At 40.7% G+C, this 14,180-nt stretch overlaps 1 protein-coding gene across 1 annotated transcript in view; it reads left to right on the top strand.

The window, feature by feature from the left end:
• The window catches only part of BEND7 (BEN domain containing 7), a 58,291-nt gene extending 44,255 nt beyond the window's left edge, over positions 1-14,036 (top strand). The window contains exons 8-9 of the mRNA XM_065413151.1: positions 7,365-7,415; positions 12,210-14,036. Coding sequence (XP_065269223.1) covers positions 7,365-7,415; positions 12,210-12,271 — 113 coding nt within the window. The 3' untranslated portion in view covers positions 12,272-14,036. The remainder of the gene's footprint in view (positions 1-7,364; positions 7,416-12,209) is intronic.
• Positions 14,037-14,180: the final 144 nt, after the last annotated feature.

The raw sequence follows: 14,180 nt of genomic DNA, 5'->3' as shown, positions 1-14,180 counted from the left end.
CTGCTGACTTGGAAGGGAAAGGCTCTCTATTCCATTACCAATCCTCTGATGCATTCAGTCCACCCTCTGACTGGGTTTTCTATTTAGGCCAAGTAGCTATTTGCATGTCCAAATGATGACAAATTATGTTCATGAGTAATCTTCCGTGCTGAATCCTGTGGTTTGATAATTTGATAAGCTAATGGTGTAAACGCCAGTGTATTCCCCTAGCCATCTGTGGCAGTAATAGCTTGAGAACTCCAGCAAATGAATGGGGAGGATCTGCCTTTAGTGCTGCTTTCTTTAGTATTTACCCTCTTGAGTATTTTCAAATTAAATGATATTCTGATCACAGGATCCTAGATGTTGTCCAGCTTCAACCTTATTTATCATATTTGGCTCATTTCCTAGAATTAGGTACAGAATAGTCTCTGACTGGGAAGGCTAATCAACAAACTGCTTTTAAAAAAACCCTGCTCTCTCTCTAGAAAAAACTTCCCCTGGGTAGGGTTTGAAAGGTTGTTATCCTAATACAAATAGAAATTAATTTAAGGTTAGCATCAGCAATAACATTTTTTCATAACTGGAAATAGTCTTATTTTGCTTTGGATTTTTCTCTGTTCCATTAGATTATTGCCTTAGATCTGAGACTTGGGTTTTTTCTTTTAATTTGCTAGATCTGAGAATAAAGCTGTCATTGCCATTAAATTTTTATTGGCCTTGTTCAGTCTTTTCAAAATTTCACAAGTTGGCTGTCACAAGGGAGGAAAAAAGACTGTGAGGTTAACATTACAAATAGATGTTATAATTAAAATAAAATAGCATGATAATATTATTCACCTTTGACTATTGGTCCCACTTCATGCAATTGGCACGGCCAAAAAAAATCCACATGTTTGTATGCATTCTGGGGCACTGGATCATATTGCCAATTCTATCCCTTCCACAACGTCTAGGCTCAGCTCCCTGCAACTGCTGGGGAGGGAGGGAGTATGGCCAGGGACATGAAGTTGAGGAAAAATCAGATGTATACATTTCCCTTTTTAGAACAGGATAAATTACAATGCAAATTGCATTGTGATTTACAGCTGCCCTGACCAGCAGTAGCTCCCATTGTGTAGTCTTGCCATGCTACAAAAGGGGAATATGGGTAGGTGGCCAGTGGACCAGCCAGCGACAACACATCCAGAGACACAGCCGTTGGCACAGTGATTTAAGGAGGGCCATGAATGGGCTAGTCTCAGCAGGAAACAGCCCTGCTGTTGTCATCATCTCTGCATCCAAAACTAGTATCCAAACCTTCTGGCTATTCCACTCTGTCTCCAATAATAAAAAATGGGGCATGAGCCACACATCTCTTGTGATAAGTCCTCCCTCCCTTTTCAAGTCTTGAAAAGGTTATGAGCCATTATTCTTTAATGGCAGTATGTTGCTAAAAGCCTCCATATAGACAGGAATGCTGGTACAGTATGACTAAATGCTCCTAAAGCACAGAGTGAGAAAGAGTTCTTCATGCAATATGATTTTACTGTGTGTAACTCAAAAGCCTTTAAATACCACACATAATAAAGGAAAATGAAGCAGCACTATGAAATGTGCTCAGTCTTTTCAGGTCTGATTGGTGTGAAGTAGTCACCTGACATGATGATAGTAGTTGCATCATTGTACTGTTGTTTATTTTAAACACTGCCTGATTACAATGGAAAATGCTGGGGGCGAGAGGAGAAAAACTTATATTAAATCCCTGCCGGACTGTGCTGTCTCACCCATGTGTTGAGACCTCCACTCCATCATTACCACATCTTCCTATGTCTCTTGTGGTATTCTTTTCCCCTCTGTTTGTGTCTTTGCCCCTCCTCTCAGTCCTCTGCTTTCTCTGGTCCTCTCTTCATGATGTAACACTGGTCTACAATTTTTGAGAAGTCGTCTGCTTCAGAGATAAAATGTGCTATTTATTATGTATTTTGATGTGCTGAATTCAAATATGACAATTAAAACAACTGATTGGCTACCGTTTCTAAGATATTTAAGTTTTTACATTTTATGTCTATGTATATTGTGTAGATAGTAGAGTTTTAATCATAAATTGTAAACCTAGGTCTTTTCATGTGTTTATGGTTGCTGTACATGATAATATTTCACCTGTCCTGTTTATGTAACACTTTAAAAATCAGCAAAAGGGTTATATAAATAAAATTTATTATGAAACAAAAGGCAAAAAACTATTCTGTACATAGTTTAGTCCTATTCAGTGTCTACTCAGCGCTTCTTGGCTTGTCTCTTGTATTCATTAAATGGAGCATCTCTTGTCACTGTCCAGCAACAGTCTGCAAGCATTGATGGGCTCCATTTGCCCTGATAGCGTTTCTCCATTGTTGCAATGTCCTGGTGAAATCGCTCGCCGTGCTCGTCGCTCACTGCTCCGCAGTTTGGTGGAAAAAAATCTAGATGAGAGTGCAAAAAATGTATCTTTAGTGACATGTTGCAACCAAGGCTTTTGTATGCCTTGAGGAGGTTTTCCACCAACAACCTGTAGTTGTCTGCCTTGTTGTTTCCGAGAAAATGTATTGCCACTAACTGGAAGGCTTTCCATGCCGTCTTTTCCTTGCTACGCAGTGCATGGTCAAATGCATCATCTCGAAGAAGTTCACGAATCTGAGGACCAACAAAGACACCTTCCTTTATCTTAGCTTCACTTAACCTTGGAAATTTTCCACGGAGGTACTTGAAAGCTGCTTGTGTTTTGTCAATGGCCTTGACAAAGTTCTTCATCAGACCCAGCTTGATGTGTAAGGGTGGTAACAAAATCTTCCTTGATTCAACAAGTGGTGGATGCTGAACACTTTTCCTTCCAGGCTCCAATGACCGTCGGAGTGGCCAATCTTTCTTGATGTAGTGGGAATCTCTTGCACGACTATCCCATTCGCAGAGAAAACAGCAGTACTTTGTGTATCCAGTCTGCAGACCAAGCAAGAGAGCAACAACCTTCAAATCGCCACAAAGCTGCCACTGATGTTGGTCATAGTTTATGCACCTCAAAAGTTGTTTCATGTTGTCATAGGTTTCCTTCCTATGGACTGCATGACCAAATGAAATTGATGGCAAAACATTGCCATTATGCAGTAAAACAGCTTTAAGACTCGTCTTCGATGAATCAATGAACAGTCTCCACTCATCTGGATCATGAATGATGTTGAGGGCTGCCATCACACCATTGATGTTGTTGCAGGCTACAAGATCACCTTCCATGAAGAAGAATGGGACAAGATCCTTTTGACGGTCACGGAACATGGAAACCCTAACATCACCTGCCAGGAGATTCCACTGCTGTAGTGTGGAGCCCAACAGCTCTGCCTTACTCTTGGGTAGTTCCAAATCCCCGACAAGGTCATTCAGTTCACCTTGTGTTATGAGGTGTGGTTCAGGGGAGGAGGATGGGAGAAAATGTGGGTCCTGTGACATTGATGGTTCAGGACCAGAAGTTTCATCCTCTTCCTCTTCCTCGTCTGACTCAAGTGAGAATGATTCTGGTGCATCAGGAACCGGCAGTCCTTCTCCGTGGGGTACTGGGCGTATAGCTGATGGAATGTTTGGATAATGCACAGTCCACTTTTTCTTCTTTGACACACCTTTCCCAACTGGAGGCACCATGCAGAAGTAACAATTGCTGGTATGATCTGTTGGCTCTCTCCAAATCATTGGCACTGCAAAAGGCATAGATTTCCTTTTCCTGTTCAACCACTGGCGAAGATTTGTTGCACAAGTGTTGCAGCATATGTGTGGGGCCCACCTCTTGTCCTGATCTCCAATTTTGCCGCCAAAATAAAGGTGATAGGCTTTCTTAACCATAGTGGTTATACTGCGCTTTTGTGATGCAAAAGTCACTTCACCACAAACATAGCAGAAGTTATCTGCACTGTTCACACAAGTACGAGGCATCTCTGCTCACTTTGGCTAAACAGAAATGTGTCCCTTTGCAAAATCAAACACTGACAAATAAGAGAGCACGACACTGTATGATTTCTAGAGCTGATATAGGGCAATTTGTTCAGCAGAGTGATGTAAGCTTCGTTATGATTGCATCATCCATGACTTCTAGGAATAACATGATGCAATTCATATCATGTATGACGCAATACCAGCTTCAGATTGCATCATTCATTGTTTTGCCTAAAAAGCAAGTACTGTCCAAACCCAGTCATAGATTTATTCATAGATCCAGTCAAAGATGTATTTTAGTCATTTCTGGTTTAAATTGAGATCCCTTCCCTTTATAACTCACTTATCCTCCGCCATTCCAAAGTCAAGGGTCGTATATACTGACCCAATAGCATATCTTGAAAACTAGAGCCAATCAACAATTTTAAGCATCATTTTCGTTCTCAGTGACCCAGAATTAGTAAAGTTTGACTACATTTATTTAAGAAGCATTTTGGCTGTAGAGCAGTGTAATTAATACACAAGGCATATGTGTCTTGTGAGATAGCAGATTCTTGCTAGTGCTGATTTATGTTTAGCAGCAGACACAAGGGCAGATATTATGTTGGATGGGAATCACAGGAGTAACATTATGCTTTCCTGGCCAGTATTTTATCTAGATTCAGGAGAATAACGACAGCAGAACTAATAAGGGAAACCTCTCTATTAACCTCTTCATTCCTGCACGTACATGCTTCTGTGCAAGCAGCAAAATAGCAGGTGCACATTTGCCAGACAGGCACATTCCGCAGCAACAAAGTGATTTTGGAAAAAGGTCTGAAGGACGTGGCTACAGGAGTGTTTACCGCAGTTACCAAACTCTTTCTAAACAAAGAATACAAGAGAGTTTCAAAATTCCAATCTTGCTTGCCTTGTCATGCAGGTAGGCCCATTGAAGTCGAGACAAGTACGATTTGGCTCATGGCCGATGGGCGTGGTGTTTGAAAGCAAACCACATTTTCCTGTTTAGAATGGAATGTGGAAGGGTGATCTGCCTCAGCATTTGTAGGGTCAAGGTGTTTATTGCTTATTTGTGAACTTGAACTTAGCTTGACCTGCTTCCCCAATAATCATCTGAAACATCTTCTGTTGGGAGGCAAGGGAGCTCACTGGATGAGGGCTCTGAAAAAGGCTGTTTAATGTTGGCTCTGAGCAGGTCATAGTGCTTTAAGACCTTCCGCTATTTAAAAAATAAACTAATCCTTGTTTTCAATGAGTTTGGTGCTGTTTGACAACACTGTTAAGGGTAATCAGCACAAACAACCCAGTTAAGGACGTGCACTGAATTTGGTTGTTCAATATATCTGTATTACTTTGGGCAGTTTTTGACATCTGCGAAGACGGGGGCACATTACAGTGGGAATGTACCCATTGCTTTATGACCATGATCCTCTTTGAAAAAAAATATAAATATCAATATATAAGGAGTGATGCATGAAATAGTAGTACAGAGATAGTGTGTTGGTACTCCTGTTTACTCTTCTTGCCACTAGAGATCAAAATCTTAGCAGCGTTCAAAAAAAGATGTAGAAATTTGTGTGTGTAATGAGAACATCTGACGTTACATTAGATAGGGGTATAGAGCCTGATCCTTAGCCCACTGAAGTCACTGAGAAGACTCTCTTTGGCTTCAGTGGGCTTTTGATCAGTCTTGTAAATTCTCATTCTTCAGGACATAAGCCAGCAACTAAGGGCCAGATTTACAAAGGGATTTAGGTGCTTAAAGATGCTGATAAGGACCTACTGGGTTTTACAAAAGTGCACAAGTGAATTTGACACCTAACTCCCATTGACTTTCAATGTGAATTAGATGCCTAATCTACCCAGCTAGCTTCCAGTCTGCATTTTTAGGTGCCTAAATCCTTTTGTAAATCTGGCCCAAACTGATTAGGATTAGGGGGAAAAAATCCCTTTTGGGCAGGCTGTTATATAATGGTCACATTTTGGGATTCTTGCACCTTCCTGTGAAGCATCTGATACTGGCCACCATTGGAGACTGAATACCAGCCTCAGTGTTACCACTGGTCTGATCTGGGGTGGCAGTTGTTAAGTAAAAGTTACAAAATTATTGTAAGCGTCCTATATCAGCAGCAGAGGGATAGCCGTGTTAGTCTGAATCTGTAAAAAGCAACAGAGGGTCCTGTGGCACCTTTAAGACTAACAGAAGTATTGGGAGCATAAGCTTTCGTGGGTAAGAACCTCACTTCTTCAGATGCAAGTAATGGAAATCTCCAGAGGCAGGTATAAATCAGTATGGAGATAACGAGGTTAGTTCAATCAGGGAGGGTGAGGTGCTCTGCTAGCAGTTGAGGTGTGAACACCAAGGGAGGAGAAACTGCTTCTGTAGTTGGATAGCCATTCATAGTCTTTGTTTAATCCTGATCTGATGGTGTCAAATTTGCAAATGAACTGGAGCTCAGCAGTTTCTCTTTGGAGTCTGGTCCTGAAGTTTTTTTGCTGTAAGATGGCTACCTTTACATCTGCTATTGTGTGGCCAGGGAGGTTGAAGTGTTCTCCTACAGGTTTTTGTATATTGCCATTCCTGATATCTGACTTGTGTCCATTTATCCTCTTGCGTAGTGACTGTCCAGTTTGGCCAATGTACATAGCAGAGGGGCATTGCTGGCACATGATGGCATATATAACATTGGTGGACGTGCAGGTGAATGAGTCGGTGATGTTGTAGCTGATCTGGTTAGGTCCTGTGATGGTGTTGCTGGTGTAGATATGTGGGCAGAGTTGGCATCGAGGTTTGTTGCATGGGTTGGTTCCTGAGTTAGAGTTGTTATGGTGCGGTGTGTGGTTGCTGGTGAGAATATGCTTAAGGTTGGCGGGTTGAGCTCCAGTTCATTTGCAAATTTGACACCATCAGATCAGGATTAAACAAAGACTGTGAATGGCTATCCAACTACAGAAGCAGTTTCTCCTCCCTTGGTGTTCACACCTCAACTGCTAGCAGAGCACCTCACCCTCCCTGATTGAACTAACCTCGTTATCTCCATACTGATTTATACCTGCCTCTGGAGATTTCCATTACTTGCATCTGAAGAAGTGAGGTTCTTACCCACGAAAGCTTATGCTCCCAATACTTCTGTTAGTCTTAAAGGTGCCACAGGACCCTCTGTTGCTATATCAGCAGGAGTTTGAGTTCTTCAAGGGAGTAGTGTATTACTCCAATCCAATGCCCAGCATAACCACGGATTAATACCCAGACTACCTTTCCTAAATTTGCATTTTTATTATATGACATTTTCGCACAAGCAGTGACTGTTTAACTGGATGCTAGCAAATTGCAGCTGAGAAGAGTAGATAGAGAATGGCAAAAACACTCTACAGTATGTAGCTTTTTAATCCTATTCCTGTATTCAGTAAAAGTAATGAGATTTCTTGTTTATATTTGTAATCAGCAGAGACGACTGACTGCGATGAGAAACTGGACATTTCTCTACTGCAAACAGGTAAAATGCATTAAGTTTTTTATCAGGTACCAATTCTTTATTTATTTATTTGTTTTGCATAAAGCAGATTTCAATATTCTAGGTATGTCATATACCAGGGATCGGCAACCTTTGGCACGCAGCCTGTCAGGGAAAGCCCATGGCGGGCCGGGACGGTTTGTTTACCTGCTGCATCCGCAGGTTCGGCTGATCGCAGCTCCCACTGGCCGCGGTCCGCCATCCCAGGCCAATGGAGGCTGCAGGAAGCAGCAGCCAGCACATCCCTCGGCCCGCGCCGCTTCCCGCAGCCCCCATTGGCCTGGAACGGCGAACTGCGACCAGTGGGTGCTGCGATCGAACGACCCTGCGGACACTGCAGGTAAACAAACCAGCCCGGGCCGCTAGGGGCTTTCCCTGGTGGGCCACGTGCCAAAGGTTGCCGATTCCTGGCATATACAGTTTGGGTAATCTGCACACAAGGCCCAGATGTCTAAGTTTTGAATGCCTTGTGTTTAAAAAAAAAAAAGAGAGAGAGAACATGCACCAGAATTTCACTATTTTCCCCTTGATTTCCTATTCATAAAACCTCCAGTTTGACAGTAATGGCTAAATGACACAAACCAGTAAGTGATCTTCATGACTCCAGATGGCAACTTGTGCTCATTCATGATATTTCTGGGTACTTTGAAAATTCTTGACACCACATCACTTCCAAGGACTGGCACAGTAATTTGTATCATAATGTGTTTCAGTTCTGCATTGGTGTACTACTAGCAATAATATATTGGGTTTACAAAGGGATTGCAAAGCTCTTTATCTGATATGGAAGATCACTTTTAACCCCTCTCTTCCCCCCTCCCCCCCATTCCCTCAAAATGCACCCACCCTCCAGTCAAACATGGCAGTTGTTTAACAGCAAACTTTAGTACTGTGCAATAGTCTAGGGCAGGAACTGATGAAGATTTCCATGTGCAATTGAAACTTCTAGCTGGAATTTAAGTAGGTAGGCTAAGATTTTTTTAGTGATTTTTTTTTGAGTGCTGAACTTGAGATTGTTAGAAAGTGCTGAGCACATAACCTCTGAAAATCATGTGTTCCAAGTTGGGCATCCAGAATAACTAATCACTTTTGAAAATCTTGACTATATAGATGGTAATTACCTGCATTTAAAATGTCACCAAGTTGCAGTTTAATATCTCTAGACCTGAGAAAAATGTGGTAAAAATCTTGAATGATCAGGACCTTGGGTTTACAGTTTCTCTCTCAGATCAATACAATATAATTAATACTTAATGAAAAAGATTCCTTGGAAATTAGTCACGCAACATCTGCAAAGAATAAGTGTAGGCTGTTTACTGCTAGCAGATTGCTATATCCAGGGTAGTACTTTGACAGCAGCTCCCCACAGTGCTGTAATGTACCCTACAAATGCTCTGTGGTGGTCATGAGAGCAGTATTGCAACATTTGTCCCAGCAGACTATCTTCCCAATTACTCTTACATAAGGCTTGTGATGGGTCTTCAGACATCCTCAGTGCGGAGGTGCTATGGGTTGGAGCATGAGCTGCTAGCAGTGAGGCACTGGTGGTTGAAATCCTGTTGTCAGACTATGTGGAGTTACTCAGGAGTAGGACCAGTGAAGCAGCTATAAACTTGTTCATGGGGGGCTGGGAGCACATGCTAACTGATAGGAGCTGCAGTGCTGCTTTCTTAGCTACCCATTGAGCATTTCATGGTACTAATTTGATAACAGATGCAGGAAGCTCTGGTTTTGAAGGTCTCTTTCAAGTGACATCCTGTTTGTTTCTGTTATCAGGGATGGAAGCAATTCTAGTAAAGGAGAACCCTGATAAATGTTACGTTATTATGCAGTGTTATCTTTTCATTGCTCTAGTAATTTTATTCAGTACCAGAATTATTTTATTGGAGCCTAATGTAGTTTCTTTAGTATTTCACATCTTACATTATTGGTGAAAATGAATGTGATGCATTGAGACAGCCACATTAGTAAAGAGACAAGATTTCCATCCTGGGAATCCTGTTCTCTTTTCTGCAAGATTTCCAGCGTGTATTTTTGAATGTGTGCCCATATACCCTTGAATATGCATGTGTGCACAATTCTAAGGCTTAATATTTGTCTTGCAGTATATAGATCTCCCTGGAATCTGTGGGAGGATGCCTAAATTGACAGTGCAATAGTCATTTTCTTTTTCAGATTGTGTGTGTGGAAAAAAGGTGAACTCCGAAGGCTTTCAGCCAAGCGTTTGAATTACACACATTATTATATATGTACAAGTGACTCTTTATAGAATGTATCAATAGTTAATATTCTACCATTCTTGGGACTAAATCATTTTAAGTGATATACAGACAATATAATTATGGTAGTTATAATAAAGGTTACTGACGTAGGAAGCCAAAATAGACGCCTTCCATCAAGGAGGCTGGTAAAGGAGGTAGATATAACCTTTATAGCGATCCTCACCTGTAGATTAGATTCCCTTGTACAATAGCTGGTTTTTGCAGGGATGTCACTGGTGGATCATTTAAGGAGAGTTTCAGATGTGATCTATTCAGCTGGCTTGTGTGTTTAAATTGCAAGCTCTCTGGGGAAGAGGCGCTCCCGTACTGTGTGTGTGTTCAGTGCCCTGCACAATGGGGCCTTGATCTCTGGGGGTGAGGGGCCCCTCAGGCAGTACCATAAGATAAATAATAAATCAGTAATGGTCAAGGGCAAACGGATTATGTTAGTCTTCCATGATGTAGAGACAACCTTTGACACAGAGTTTGAATGGGATTACTTGAAGGGAGTACTGCAGGAAGTGGGACTGGGAGCAAGAATGGGATGCTGAATCGATTTATGGTGTGTATATTTAAAACACTTATTACCTGGGTATCCAAGAACTGGACAAAATTGGGAAGCAAGAGAGTTCAGAGCAAGTGAATTGAATAAAGTTTGGATAAACATGAAAAAATCTTTTAAGCTGCATAGAGGGATGACTCAGAGGTGCCCGTTCACCCCTTCCTTTTTCCCTGCGGAAAAAAATTTAAAAATCTGAACACGGGGGATACAGGCTGAGGAATCCCAGTATACAAAGGGGTTTAGATCCCTCAGCCTTTGTGTTTACAGTTAAGGAAATCCTGGACTTATTATCTTAACACGGGAAATCATATGACATCCAAAGGTTTCATTATTTTTCATTATTTTTAAATCCTAAAACCAAGGAAGGATTTTTTGCCTAGCCATATTTCTGTGTTTAGGAGCACAAATCGTGTTGTGGTTAAAAAGTATCTTTGATGCTAATTATTCCCTTCTGCTTAAAGGATTCAGTGAATTGGGAGACCTTTAAAGTGAACTGGAAGAATTATGGCTGTTAAATTTTAACTTATTTAAAACTTGGGTTTTGTTTCAAACTTTGTGATTAGGGTCCCTTAGAAAGTATTGGTAGAGTTACAATCCCATATTCACTTCAGCGTAGGCAAAAGACTGCCTAGGACCTGCCAAAATCCAAACTGTAGGGCCCTGTCTTGAGGGAGACCAGGCAGCCAGTTACCCTGATTGGTGGTGTGGAGACCAAGGTAGATGTTGGATAAACATTTAGCAGAGTGAATATATGGCACCCCATTAGGATCTTTAACTTTCCTACTTAAGGAATAATGGCTATGACAAAAGAGTTCGGATCCTGGTATGTGATTTACACTGCGTATTTGGAATTAGTGAGGATTAACACCAGTCTGACTCACTTTCCTAAAATATCAAACGGGAACAAATCTAATCCAACCTCAGCACTGGTGGTTATGTATCTTTAGCCGAAACATTACACACTAAGGATGTGTATGTCCAGGGATGCTACAAGGTCCTCTTTAAGCCCCAAGCGAGAGATTTAAGCAGTGCTGAAGGGTTTGCATAGTCCCTCTGCACTGGAGTGAATTTCAAGTTGTGAAAGAATTTGAGACCACTAATAGGAGTACAAATGCCAGTCTTTGGGTCCCAGGGAGATACAGCTTTGTGAAAAGATCTCTTGCTAAAGAAACAGATAAGAAAATAACTATGAGCCAATCCTGTATAGCCTGCCTCCTTTTCTCTTGGAATACAATGGGAAGAAAATGAGACCTTAGAAACCGCTTCAAAACCTTAAATATAAATCCTTTATTGTAATATAAATCTTTATCCTTTCAGTGCATGATTCTACAAGTCCTCCCTTTTCATCTTGTTGTATTTGCCTCTTACACTGATTGATGTCTGTCTCCTATATGCTCTGTGTTCTTACTTCTATAGTTATAATTCTTCTGTCCGTCTTCCATTGTTCTGTTTAAAAATATATTTTAATGTGGTTTTAAAAAAGATGTGATATAATCATGCAACTTATCTCTGGTTTTTATTCTGCCATATGCATTTACAGTATCATGATTTTTCAAGTTTTCCAAAGAATAACCCAAAGTATATACTGTAGGCTTAAAATTCATGCGGTGCTTTGTTCACCTCTTTAGAGCCATATAACTTCAAAGATATAAGCACTGTAGTGCGGTTTGTACGATATTCTAACACTTTACACCTCACTTCATGTGTTCTGCATTTTGCTATCAAAACCTCTATTCACAAATTCAGTATATAATAGGATCTTTTTTTAGACAACTAAACTGATACCCAACAATGGCCATCTAAATACACAGATAATTCAGCAACCTCACAAGTATTACATTTGAGTCTCTAAATATTTAACTCATGTAGGTTAATTTGGAACACAATTTTAGGAAATGACTGAACTGGTATAATTTATTTTTTCTAATTTATTTAAATCCTCTCTTTCTTCAGGTAGCATTCTTGAGATCACAACAGATAAGCTGGTCGACTCAAAACCAGATTTTTCTGCTTAAATTTTACTTTCTGCGTCAGTGTTTCATTAGCAGATATAAACATCCTTCAGTTTGAATGACATTCCTGCAAGATCTGTGTAAGCATTTCAGCATACTTCAAGGTGGGGGATGTTCCGTGCAGTTTTCCCTTCAAGTTTGAGTTGTTTCACCTATTTTTAATGAAACATGGGATAATAAAGCCACAAAATTGTTTCAAGATTTTCCATCATAATTAGAGATGATTTTTTTTTCAATATCCAGAACATTGTCTAATTAGTGTGGTATCCACTGCAACTGAATAAATTCCCTTGCCTTTGTTTTTCTTCCTGATTGTATTTTCCCACGTGACTGTATGCATGCTAACTGTATTTCATCTTCAATTACACAGAAGTAAAATAAACAGTTCAGGGAGTGGTGATGGAATCTCCCCCTTTCATGGGCCCAGGAAGCTAATAAGAATGTTTGGTTAGGGTGATTGGTTAGTCCTCTTTTGTTCGGAAGACTCACTTTTCCTTTTTGCTCACTATTTGACTATGTTTGAAGAGAGATGGTACAAACTGCCTGTCCTACACTGTCTAAATAACATGGCACACACTGTATTTGGCCATAGAGCAGGGTACATGCTGATAATGTCTGTTTCCTAGTGGATGGTATACAGAATGTATTTGTGAAATGAGTTGGAGTTCCCAGCCAGTTTCTGGTGCAGTGGTTCTCCAGCATTTTCACTTCATAAAATCATCCTGCCCCACCTCCTCCGCAGCCTCTCAGAATCCCCACTGCCTGGTTCTCAAAACATTTTATTTTGTAGACCATCAGGGAAAGGGTTCATGGACCTCTGCTGGTCCACACACCATGGTTTGAAAACCACTGCCCTTGTGGACATATATGGACCTATGGACATAGGTCCACCTATACAAACCACCGTCATTACTAGCACTCTATTGAGAGTCTCAGCAGTTAGGATGAGTGAATTGACCAAGAGATTGAATTACCCTCTCACCCTGTAAGTGGTCCCTTCAGGTCAGGACTGAGGCTTACTGATGTGGCAGGGTGGGGAAAGTTGCACTGCTGCTTCTTATGCGACATCTCCTGCTGCCCTCTGCACCTTTAACTCTGCACCTTCACCAGCACTAAATTCACTTTAAAAAAAATAGAGAGAAAAAATATAGAAAGTATCTTATCCCACAGATATATTGATCACCAGCCAGTTAACTAATAGTGTGTGTTTCCTGGAACGCTACAGAGTGCAGTAGCCTTTGCCATCGTGTTTTGTTTTCCTTTGTATATTTTCAGCCCATCACGATGCTTTCTCCTTGAAACTATTTGGTCTTTTTTATCGAGTGTTTTAACAGAAGTGCTATTACAGAGAGTGGGCCTGTTTTCAAAATATTTAAATTTTTTTGCTGCTTTTTACAAATATTTGTCATGATCAGTAACTAGCATGAAGACCGGCGGCCTGATTGTCACAACTGCTGAAATGCCCGCAAATAACACTGAAGCCAACAGGAGCTCCTGATTCTCAGCACCATTGAAAATCAGGCTTTTGATCTTTCCCCTCCTGTTTAAAAAAACATGTACTATTAAAGGTGGTGATGTTCTCTTTAAAACTGTGGACTATATCGAATGTGCGCTGCAGCCCTTAAAGAGCATTTCCTTCAAAGGCTGATGTGACTGCTTCCCCCATGGTCTGGATTTCTGAGCAGGGCTGTGGCAAGCTACAGCCTGTGCAGCAAATCTGCCAGGTACATGTCACAACCCTTAACTGATGGAATCAACATTTTGTAAATTTTAAAAAATTGCATTTTGTGTTTACTTACTGTGACTACTGTTCAAACTTTCTTCAGCAATCTTTTTATAGGGTTTATTAGAAAAATCATTCCATGTTTAGGTAAAGCATCTCAATCTTATGTATATATGTTTTATTAATATG

Source organism: Emys orbicularis, chromosome 1 (assembly GCF_028017835.1).
Source record: "Emys orbicularis isolate rEmyOrb1 chromosome 1, rEmyOrb1.hap1, whole genome shotgun sequence".
Taxonomy (NCBI): Eukaryota; Metazoa; Chordata; order Testudines; family Emydidae; genus Emys; species Emys orbicularis.
Note: the sequence above shows the minus strand (reverse complement) of the source record. Positions and strands in the feature narration are given on the sequence as shown.